The 12,045-nt window shown below is 44.1% G+C and overlaps 1 protein-coding gene across 5 annotated transcripts in view; it reads left to right on the forward strand.

The window, feature by feature from the left end:
• The first annotated feature begins 48 nt into the window (after window positions 1–48).
• CDC42BPB (CDC42 binding protein kinase beta) overlaps window positions 49–12,045 on the forward strand; it is a 98,616-nt gene continuing 86,619 nt past the window's right edge. For all 5 annotated transcript variants that reach the window (XM_021679858.1, XM_044918120.1, XM_044918121.1 and 2 more), the window contains exon 1: window positions 49–448. In XM_021679858.1, the coding sequence (XP_021535533.1) occupies window positions 274–448 (175 nt within the window). In that variant the 5' untranslated portion in view covers window positions 49–273. The remainder of the gene's footprint in view (window positions 449–12,045) is intronic.

Genomic DNA, 12,045 nt, shown 5'->3' on the forward strand with positions numbered 1-12,045 from the left:
GCGAGGGCGGGCCGCGCCGGGCGGGGCGGGCGGCGGCGCCGAGGGGAGGAGACCGGCCCATGGACCCGCGGGGCCCGGCGCCCCAGACGCTGCGCCGCCGGGACCGAGCCCAAGATGTCGGCCTAGGCCGGAGCGCGACGACGCGGACGGGGCGGCGGCGAGGCGCCGCAGCTGCCGGGGCTCGCGGCCGCCGGGCCCCCGAGGGCTCGCCCTGACGGACTGGCCGAGCGGGCGGCGAGAGTCCGGCGCGTTGGGAGCGGGCCGCGCGGCACCATGTCGGCCAAGGTGCGGCTCAAGAAGCTGGAGCAGCTGCTCCTGGACGGGCCGTGGCGCAACGAGAGCGCCCTGAGCGTGGAGACGCTGCTCGACGTGCTCGTCTGCCTGTACACCGAGTGCAGCCACTCGGCCCTGCGCCGCGACAAGTATGTGGCCGAGTTCCTCGAGTGGGGTAAGTGCGCGCGGGGCGCCGGCCTGCCCCTCCGCCCCCGGCCCTCTCCTCCTCCCGGCCCTCAGCCTTCCGCTCCTCCTGTCCCCAGACCCGCCGCCCCCTTCCTCTCGGGCCGCTCCTTGCGTCCTGGTCCCTTCGCGGCTCTCGGTCCCTCCCTGCCCTCCTCCTCGGCCCTGGCGCATCCGCGTTCGGCCGTCCCGCCCCCTCATCCTGCTCCTGGGAGCCACATCCTCCGTTCCCACCCCCACTCGCTCCCCGCCGCCGGCCATCGCCCGGGCCGCTTCCTAGATCCACCCTCCGAGTCTGGATATCATTTCCTGCAGCACTCCCCGGGAAATCCGCCCCCACCCCCGCCCCTGCCCCTCGCTCTGGGGTCCAGAGTCAGCGTCGAGGCCCCCCCTCATGCCCTGCTGGCTTGTGGGGGCAGCCGCGTGTGATTTTTACATCTCCGTTCTCCACCGCCCGGTGGGCCCCCTATCTGCGTGTGCATTTCCGGGGAGCCCGGTTCTATTGCTCCCTCCTAGGTGACAGCCTGCTGCATCCCCTGGATGTCCAGGGCTTGAACACCCTTTACTGTAGCACCTCCAAGGGAGTTTTCACGTTAAAAGCCTTATTTTGCAAGAGCGGATTGGTTCTTTTCGTTGTAATTGCGCTAGACTCTTGTAATACGTTGGGGGCAGCTGAACTGTCAGTATATGGGAGGCCTTTAAAAACTTTCTTTATCTGATCGTTGCATGCCTTCTCTAGTTTATTCACGGATCTATAGCACCCTAATCATTGATCAACTAACCTATTTTGCTTTATTAGGACAAAAGTTTGATTAAGCCACTTGATGATCATTAGAATCCCGGAGACAGCTACAGGTGTAAAATGAAATCCTTTGGATTGGTTTCTAACTAACATGGGCATCCTGTCAAGACCCTCAGACTCACCTGGAACGACCTAGTAGGAACACGCAGGGCTTATGTTCAGGCCAAACCTAAGAAAATCCTATCCCTGGGTTACTTGCGTCGTTGGGCTAGGACTGTGCAGTTTGAACCAGTAATTTCTAATCTTTGGGGCTGATAAAGCTGATATTTACATGAAGAAACAAATGTATTTTGAGTGAGGCCTCCTACTCTGCCAAAATGGGAACTGGAATTTGGGGTTTTGTTTATTAATTAAAACTTAAGTTGAGATATTCTTTAGAGGGTTTGTTTTTTGCTCTTTAGCGAAATGCTGTTTTGTGAGAGCCGCAGGAGAAAGGAGGGCCAGAGCCCCAGGACAGCCCATTATGCTTTATTTCGGTGGGGACCACCGTGCTTGGTTATATACAATGTCCGTAAAATGAGAGCGTTCACTTTCTAGGGTCCTTTATTGGTGACGTGATTTTCAAATAATTAACTCACTTTCACAGTTGCTTTGAAAGTGAGGTCTTTGGTGCTTGTTACATCTGAGTCTTCTGAATGTTGTATTTGCCTTTCCTTTCTGAGCATTTGATGTTGAAATCCGGACAGTTCCACAATCAGGTTCAACTTGGTGCACAGTGTGTGGGTAGGAGTGTGACTGAAAGGAGAAGCGGAGGGAGGGTTGTAGTGGTGAGGTGTGGTCCATCTGGCCTCTGGCCTGGGAACTGAGTTGTGCCTCTGTGGGGTTGAAGTCTGAGAGCCAGACACCCTGTAAGTGGGTGGTTCTCGCCTAGTTCCGTCCCTGGCAGGCTGTACCGGCCACTCTGTGACCTGGTGGGCTTTACCGGAGCAAGCTCTTCTCAGCATGTGTGGAGGTCTTATTTTAAGAGATTAGATCTTTCCAGATGGAAACAGAAGCTGTGTGTTATCACTTAGAATTATTTTTGAAATTGTATTTTGGAGTATTGGAAATTATGATTACAAATGAGTTACACTGTCCTAACAACTCAATTTGCACAGAAGTGTAAACCTTAAATTGCAGGGAAGAGAAATGGACTGAGGTTTAAGGTGGCATTTTAATGAAATATTAATACTACTTCTAAATACTAATAAAATAGGAAGTAATATTTAATCTCATGCATGTTAACATGTACACTTGTAGCTCTGCAGGCGTGCATTACTAATGAAGTCGTTATTTAGTGTTACTTAGAATGCTTGTGTATTACAAGTAGAAGGTGAAGAATGGTCCCTCCAGTGGAATTGTGGAGCATTATCAGGTGCCCTGACTTCCAAGTGGAATTACTTCTGCTCTGGAAACAGACATAAGCTATTACCCTGGGGTTGCTGAGTCTTTGGGTTCACACTCTGCATGGTATTTGAAGCCTACAGTGTGTGGAGTCCTGTCATGCAGAGGGCCAACCTCCCCCCACCTTCCAAATCTTGGTAGGTGTCTAATGACAATTAGGCAGAAATCTTGAAACTTAATGAAGAAATACAGCTATTCATTTCAGATTTAAAGAGTTACTGAGGAATCTTTGAGGAAATTTGGAAAGTATAGGTAATAAAGTTTTTAATTTTTTTTTACTTTAAAAAAGGTATTTATGTTTTATAACAACAGGTGATAATGGATTTTTTTTAAATTAGTTTCATAGGTAGAACCCAGTGATTCATCCGTTGCATATAACACCCAGTGCTCATTACATCACGTGCCCTCCTTAATGTCCATCATCCAGTTACCCCATCCCCCCACCCCCCTCCCCTCCAGCAACCCTCAGTTTGTTTCCTAGAGTTAGGAGTCTCTTAGTGGTTTGCCTCCCTCTCTGTTTTCATCTTATTTATCCTTCCCTTCCCCTATGTTCATTTACTTTGTTTCTTAAATTCCACATATGAGTGAAATCATACAGTATTTGTCTTTCTCTGAAGTTTTATTTTAAGTTAATTTTAGTTTTTTGGAGAGGGAGAGAGAACCTCAAGCAGGCTCCATGCTCAGTGCAGAGCCCGACATGGGGCTCCATCTCACGACTCTGAGATCATGAGTCAGATGCTTAACTGATTGGGTCACCCAGGCACCCCATTTTTAAGTTTTAAAAGAAGACTTTCTGGCTCTTCCTTTCTTTTTGCCACGGTGGTTGCGTGGGATAAGAGTCATCGTAGCCCATTGTAAAGACCTTCATTGTAGGTCTTTAATTTTCCCTTGATTATGTTTATAATTTGATTAGTATGAAATCCTGAACTTTAATTAAAAGTTAATACCCTGCTTTGCATCTGTATTTCTTTAAGCTGTATTTTAATGCAAATTGGATCCCATTCAAAGTAGAACATATGAAGCACTTTGAAATTTCTATAAGTAAATAGCAACAAATACAAGTAAATGAGAGGAATTTGCTGTCTTACTTTTGGTACAAAAAAATACTTTTACATGTGTTAAGTATTTTTTTCATGGCTTAAATATAATGACTAGTGTTATATCAAACATCAGATGGAGCTGATGTTTGAAGTCCCAGCCTATTGGCAGTGGGTAGACCACAGTGGCTCTGTGCTCTGGCCCCTCATGGCCTGCAGACCAGGTGGGAAGCCTGGAGCTTGCAGCTGGTGTAGGCATGTCTCGGGGACGCGGACCTCGGTGTGGTTTCCCAATTTGCAGTCCAGGGCACCTTCCTTTACCCTGCCACTGTACTTCCTATATAAGGAAGAAAATTAATCCTTTCTAGCCCTCTTTCCTCTCCTCATTTGTGTTTTTTCTTGTTAGGAATGCAGCAGTACCTTCATCCATGTGAATTCCCATAGCGGTTAGCACGGGGATCCTCAGCCCAACGTGTGAGTGGGATGACTCTACCAAATTTAAAACGTTCGGGCTTAACTGGTGGTGCTTAAAATCTCAAGATACATTTTGGTTTGATACATAATGGTTCTTCCAGATGGAATGTTTGTGTAACATGGGAATGACTTAAACAGGTCTTTTGAATAAGATCTAAATTTGAGGGAAATACTGGGATTGCATAATAAAAATTAAGTTAACATAATTTAGACTTGTAAGTAGCTATTTGAAATGCGTGGTGGGGGCGCCTGAGTGGCTCAGTCCGTTAAGCATCTGCCTTCGGCTCAGGTCATGATCCCAGGGTCCTGGGATCGAGCCCCGCATCGGGCTCCCTGCTCAGCGGGAAGCCTGCTTCTCCCTCTCCCACTCCCCCTGCTTGTGTTCCCTCTCTTACTTTCTCTCTCTCTGTCAAACAAATAAATAAAATCTTTAAAAAAAAAAAAATGCGTGGTGATATTGACTAGGTGGCAGGTGGTGGGACATTTGAAACCATTAAACCATAACAAGCCAGCCTTACCCTTTCTCTCCTAAAACCTCATCCATTGACATTTGGGTTTCGAAGTGAACAGCCGTGTCACTTCGTGTGTGACACACTTAGTGTGTTAAATCTAGACTTTAAATAAGGTTGGCATTGGAGTGAATTGTTTTCAAACAGGATACCACTGTGTGAGCCACGTGAGAAGGTCTATGACATGCAGCGGATCGGTCGCCAAGTGCACTTCCGTGCACCTGAGGTAGAATAATCGGAATACCATGGGGTGGAGAGGTGGCCCCTCTTGCCTTTGCCCTGCCTCTGGCTGCAGAGCCTGGTGCCCTTAGAAATCTGTCTGTGCTGACGTCTGTGATGCTGGATAAACACATGAGCAAACAGGACTGTTAATTCCAAACTTTATTAAGTACGGTGAAACTATTGAGTACTTTTCTTGGTAAAGAGACAAGAAGTATTTTTTGAGACTAATAAAGTAAAAGGATCAAAAAGGAGATAAAATTAAAGGAAGTTTTGAAGGAGTTTTTTAAAAAACCCATGAAAACCCTGTAATCACATCACACTAACTGGTCCCCATAAGATAACACCGTTTAGTCCCTGTCCCAAGTTTAAGTTTGGTTCGTAGCTTTAAGAATGGTCCAGAATGACAGTGTGTTAGGGTTATCTTAAATTTGTGTGAAAAGCTTACACAAACGCTCTCTTAATAAGGAAAACAGGTGAGAGGAAAAGAACACTTTCCTTAGATTCATTTATTTTAAAGATTTTATTTATTTATTTGACAGAGAGAGACACAGTGAGAGAGGGAACATAAGCAAGGGGAGTGGGAGAAGGAGAAGCAGGCTTCCTGCCGAGCAAGGAGCCCGATGCGGGGCTCGATCCCAGGACCCTGGGATCATGACCTGAGCCAAAGATGCTTAACGACTAAGCCACCCAGGTGCCCCTCTCCTTATATTTAAAACCAGAAGTGTTTTGACAATCTGAACTGAAATACGGACCTAAAAATCTACAAGAGACAGCTATTTTTTAAAGACAAATAGATACTAACTATGAAATAAAGGTTGTACTTTACAGCAAGATCTGAATGATCTGTGTTGTAAGTTAGGTTTTTGGTCAGTTTCTTTGACTGGTAGGTAACTGGCAACAAGATTGTTTTTAGATTAAAATTTTGCAAAAAGAGTCAATTATATAATAGAACTTTGGATTTTGTTATCTTTAGGAAAGAATTAGAAATTCTGAGAGAAATTTGAATTGGATCATGTTTCAGTCCAATTCTGTCCTTGTTTTGGAGCTGCTTTGGAGACCTGTGGAACTTGCTTGAAGGTGACTCCAAATGTTACGGGGATGGCGATAATTTCTCTGGCCTCCACAATCACAGAGTCATAGGTGTGAACACTATTAAGAATTGGAGTGACCCTGTAGTCTGCCCTCCACCCCCATCCCCGCTGTCCCTTAGGTAAACCAGGCTCAGGACATTTTTCCTGATCATTTCGGAGCCAGCAGCCTTCTAGTGGGGGTTCTCTTGTCCGCTGGACCATGATCAACCTTGGGCTGCCTTGCAGGCACCTGCTTTGAAACATCTGTTTCATTGTAGCCTTTTCCTTCCATTCCCATCATCACTGGCCTAGCTGAAGCTCTCAAGCCCGCAGACCTAAATGAATGCCTTTCTCACTTTAGGGTTTAAATATCTCTGCCAGTCAGCCTTAGACACTGCTGTTCCTTTCATCACTCCCTCTTTCAAATACTTCATATTCTGTTGTCTGTAGATTCTATTGTCTGTCTATAAATCAGGTAAAACTGACCTAAAAAGACCCATTTAATCTTAGTTTTAGAAGTTGAGATTAACAGCACTTCTGACCGTACCCCGTGATTTTCTTCAAATACAATTTTACCTTTATTAAAGTAATGCATTTACTTAGTAACTCTGGTTTTTAACTTTCATAAGCAGCCACTTCTAAGCCCTCTGTTTCTATTTGATAATCATCTGTCTCAGGATTGCATTCAGCTGCCAGTAACACAACCAATTAATAGCGCCTTACCCAAAATCAAGGTGAATTCTGTCTCATGTGGAATTGGGATGTGGGCAGGGCAGGGCTAGTAAACAGCTCATTCCAAGAAGTCTTCAGGGACCTGGGCCCTTTCCTGCTCTCGGTCGAGCCTCTGATGGTGGCCGTCCCCTCTGCAATCCAGGCACCAGGGCGAAGGTGTTGTATTACTGTGGAAGAATCTGGGATGTTATAGTTATTTAACAGTTCTAGCCTCAAATTCCATGTTTCTTTAAAGTGTGTTTGTACTGATTTTTCTGTTTTAGGCATTATCTGTTGACTTCTTAGTGTGGAAGAGAAGGTTATAGAACTTTTATATACCTTCTCTGCCCGCCTGTCCTCTCTCTCCCTTTTTCCAGATATGGTTATGTAATAATTTTTGTTTAAATTGGTAGTGTTTATGTTGTTCTCACTAGGTAAATATCTTAACTAAGCCACATAGGATGCAGTTAGTTCCCTGTCTTTGCTGAGACAGGGGATTATTTCTCTGTTTTTTGGAATGAGTTATGTGTCTTTGCTCTAGCTAGACGCCAGGGGTCCAGGGCTAAGTGTAGTCCCAGGTGTGGAGCTAGAACATCTCAGCACCGCAACACGCCCTGCCACGCGCCCCACCTGGTCTGTCTGTCACCGTCCACCCTGCAGATCCTTTCCCTTTCCTGTTCTCGTTGAGGCTGTTTGTGCTCCAGACCCCGTGATTAGCGGTATTCCCAGCATTTCTCTTCATTCCCTGTGGGAATTTTTTTGGTGTCTTTCTGTTGAATTCCCCTTTCTGGATTTCATGTCTTTTTCCTTTTGGTACAGCGTGTCTTCTAGTGGCTTCCTGAGAAAGGGTTCATCAGAGAGAAATTTTTGAGACCTACCCTGTCTGAAAATGTCTTTTCTTCCCTCACACTTGAGTGACAGACTGCCTGGGTACTGAATTCTAGGTGAGAAGTAATTTTTCCTCAGAAGTTTGAAAGTGTTACTCCTTCTGTTGTTGGTAATGAGCAGCCTAACCCCATAGTGATCCCCAAGACTTTGTGTGACTTGTCTTATCTGGGAACTCTCAGGGTCTTTTTTTTTTTTTTTTTAAGATTTATTTGAGAGAGAGAGCATGAAGGGGGGAGGGTCAGAGGGAGAAGCAGACTCCCTGCCGAGCAGGGAGCCCGATGTGGGACTCGATCCCGGGACTCCAGGATCATGACCCGAGCTGAAGGCAGTCGCTTAAGCAACTGAGCCACCCAGGTGCCCACTCTCAGGGTCTTCTGTCTGCTCCCAGCATTCTTGGTGGGTCTTTCTGGTGGGGACACTGGGTCCTTCAGCTCTGGAAACTTTTCCATGTTGTCTCTTAGATGATCTCATCCCTGATTTCTCCAATGTATCCTACCGGATCTCCTATTATTCAGTTGTTGGACCTTCTGGAGTGTTCTGCTAATTCTCTTTTCCTCCTTTTTCCTATTCATTATCTTTCTTCTGATTTTTCTGGGGAGGTCCTTAACTGTATCTTCTAGTCCTTACACTGAATTTTTATTTCTGCCATCATATCTTTCATTACTGTTTTTGTTCTCAGCATTCCTTTTTATAACATTCTATCTTCGTTTCATGAAGGCAGTGCACTGTTTTTAAGATTTCATTTATTTGAGAGAGAGCAAGCGAGTGCCTGCTCACAAGCTGGGGGAGGGGCTGAGGGAGAAGCAGATTCCCCGCTGAGCAGGGAGCCTGGTAGAGCCTGAGCCCAAGGCAGACATTCAACCAACTCAGCCACCCAGGCACCCCAGCAATGTACTTTTTAAAAAATTTTTTTAAATTGATTTATGTGTACACATTTATGTTATGTAGACATTTTCTTTTGTTTCCTGTGTTGTCTCTCTCTTCTGAGTCCTTGTTCTCATCTTTCCTGCTTTGGTCTTTGTCTTTGATGTTAGAAGCATTTCTCCAAATATTTGCTGATTATTGGCTGTCTTTTCATAATTGTGAGTGGACTGATTGGAAACTCCCCATGTGCATGGACAAACTTTTTTGAGTCTCACCATTAGGAAATAGGACAGGGACAATTTGAGGGACACTATCAGAAGTTGCTAAAGTAATTCTTTCTTTGGGCCTGTCAGTTTCCCCAGAGAGGGGTTTCTGGTGTCCTGCCTGGGCAGTGGGGAGTAATGTGGGATATGCTGGCTTTTGGGGAAGTTGGGGTAAGATGGAGAGTTGATGGGAGGGAACAGAAGGAGTTCTGGGGTGTCACTGCTTCTCCTGTAGATTTGAAGCCAGTCCTGTTTTCTGTCTGTTACCATTTAGACCCTCAGAGATCCCAGTGCTTCTGATCATTCAGAGCAGCCTTACCCCTACCTCACACACAATAACGCAGTTTTCTAACTTTGCTAAATTAGTTATCACTTGTCCATTGGCTTTTCCCACTGTGCAGAATTGTGCTGACATTCCTAGGCTGCTGTCATCTTCTGTCACTCGTTCAACAAGTATTTTTTAAGTACTTAAAAAGTACCAGGCACTGCAATGATGAACAGAATCCCTGTTCTCCTGGGGCTCATGTTATCCTTGAGGCTGTGTCCCATGGTAATCATAAGCTGTCATTTTAGTAGCGTTTTCAGGTGGCGTAAGGCTAAGGCGGATGTGCTGAAAGGTGTGTGGTCAGAGGGGATAATTTCTATTTTCTTTGACATGGATGTATTGGCATTTCTATTCCTATGCTTACTCGTTTATTAGAAGGTTTCCCCCATAAGTAGAAGGAAGACATGGGAATAAAAAGGGAGGACAAATTTTTCTCTAGGAACTGCATCCCAGTGGAAGGGGGGGTTAGGAAAGGGATGTGAAGAAGGAGTTATAGGATGGGTGCACTGGAAAGGAAAAGGGGTGCCTGGAAAGTGCTTCTTCAGATGGCTGGGGAGCGGCTACTCTAGGGTGGGCACAGGGTGAAGCAGGGAGGGACCTCTGGAGACCCGCAGTGTGGAGATGTTTGCAGTTGGGGGGGGGAGTGTTTGTGACCCAGAGACTATGTGCATAAGCTTTGATCTTTCTTGAGCTGACATGGAAGTGATTCTGTTTAAGCTCTTGCTATGGAGGAAGGTATCACCAACTATTTATTTATTTAGGTATTTATTTATTTGAGACAGAGTGCATGTGTGCCTGCACCCCAGCAAGTGCACAAGGTGGGGGGAGGGGCAGAGGGAGAAGCAGACTCCGCACTGAGCAGGGACCCTGACCTGGGGCTCCATCCCAGGACCCCGAGATCATGATCTCAGCCGAAGGCAGACCTTAACCACCTGAGCCACGCAGGCACCCCAGGTATCGCCAGTTTAAAATCAAGAGCAGAAGAACTGTTCTTGCCACTCATAATTTTCTAAAAACACACAACAGAAATGAAATCCAAAGGTAAACAGACCTCCCTTATCATGACACCCAGATTACATTTTAAGGCTGTTGTTCTGTTGTACTTTACCCTCTCCATGTGAAAGAATTGAACTGAAATCACTGAGTTTCTCTCATTTTGTTTAAAAAAATTAACATCAGGGAGCTGAATTTATTTTTTTTAAATTTATGTTATTTTTAACTGGAAATAGTATTTTTTATTTATTTTTTAGTTTAATTTTTTTTTAAAGTAGGCTCCACACCCAACGTTGGGCTTGAACTCATGACCCCGAGATCAAGGGTCACATGCTCTCACACTGAGACAGCCCAGGCGCCCCTGGCAATAGCATTTTCATTCTTCACTATTGAGAAAGATGTTGATTTCATAATTAATGGATATACAGTAATCTTTTAAAAATAATTTTGCAGTTCTGTCGCAAATGGACTTGCTGCTTTTTTAACTGCAAGTATTTGAGATCAGATTGTTGAAAAGTCTTTTAAGTGTATTAACAAGTCGGTCTTCTGATGTACCTTTAAAATTAATCTGGGAAAATGTCAATAAAGCTTTTGAATATGTGAGATATATTGTCTCGCAGCAAATTGGGAAGTTACTGGGAGTGCTCTATTCCCAATTTCACCAATTAATTAAGGTGTCAAGGATGGCATTTATATTAGACTGTATCAGGACAAGAAATGTTTCTGAAAACATCAGCATTATGGTTTTATGTAACCGAAGTGAAGCCTGGGTATATTTCCTTCTACAAATATCTAAATATTTTTTTAAAAAGCAAGGTTTGCCTTTATGAAGTTTTGATAATCCTTGTGAAATAATATGTGAAGAGGGTTACTGGGACAGAAACTGATGTCTATCAGCAAGATGAGAGAAACTTAAATTGCACAGCTGATTATTTTAATGGGAAAGAAAGATTTCTCTGGCATTTACAGTTAGCAGGTGGTTTACTTTTTCTTTCTTTTTTGGTAACAGCGTTATTGAGATATAATTTGCACACAATTTACCTGTTCAAATTATACCGTCCAATAGCTTTAATATATTCATAGAATCATGCAACCATCTCCACTGTTGAATCGCAAACATTTTCATCACCTCTGAAAGAAGCCCTGTGCCCTTTTGCTGTCAGCCCTAAGCAGCCACTGATCTCGTCTCATTATATATTTGCCTGTTCTGGACATTTCCTGTGGTCTTTTGTGACTGGATCCTTTTCACTTAGCATGATGTTTTCAGGGCTATCTCTGTATTTCATCCCTTTCAATTCCAGATAACATTCCATTACGTAGATAGTCCACATTTTGTTTATCCGTTCATCAGTTGATGAACATTTGGGTGGTTTCTGCCTTTTGGCTATTATGAAGAATGCTGCTGTGAACATTAATGTACCAGTTTTGGTGTGGACAGATGTTTTCGTTTCTCTTGGGTGTATACCCAGGAGTAGAATTGCTGGGTCATTCAGTAACTCTGTGCTTAGCATTTTGGGGAACTGCCAGATTGTTTTCCATAGCAGCTGTACCCAGTATACATTTCCACCAGCAGCATATAAGACTTCCAGTTTCTCCATATCCTTACCGACACTTGCTCTTGTCTCTTTTATTTTAGCCATCCTAGTGAATGGTGTCTCATTTTATTTTTTATTTTTTTATTTTTTATTTTTTTTAAGATTTTATTTCTTTATTTGACAGAGAGAGACACAGTGAATGGTGTCTCATTTTAGTTTTGATTTACTTTTCTCTAAAGACTAACCGTGTTGAACATCCTTTCTTGTGTTTATTGGCCATTTGTATATCTTCTTTGGAGAAATGTCTGTTCTTTTGCCCATTTTTAAATTGTGTTGTCTTTCTGTTGTTGAATTGTAAGAGTTCTTTATATATTCTGGATATTAAACCTTTACCAAATGTATAATTTGCAAATATTTTCCTCTATACGGTGGGTTGTCATTTCACATTCTTGATGGTTTCCTTCAAAGCACAAAAGTTTTAAATTTTGATGAAATTTAATTAAATTTTGTTGA

The sequence above is a fragment of the Neomonachus schauinslandi genome, chromosome 9 (genome assembly GCF_002201575.2).
Source record: "Neomonachus schauinslandi chromosome 9, ASM220157v2, whole genome shotgun sequence".
Taxonomy (NCBI): domain Eukaryota; kingdom Metazoa; phylum Chordata; class Mammalia; order Carnivora; family Phocidae; genus Neomonachus; species Neomonachus schauinslandi.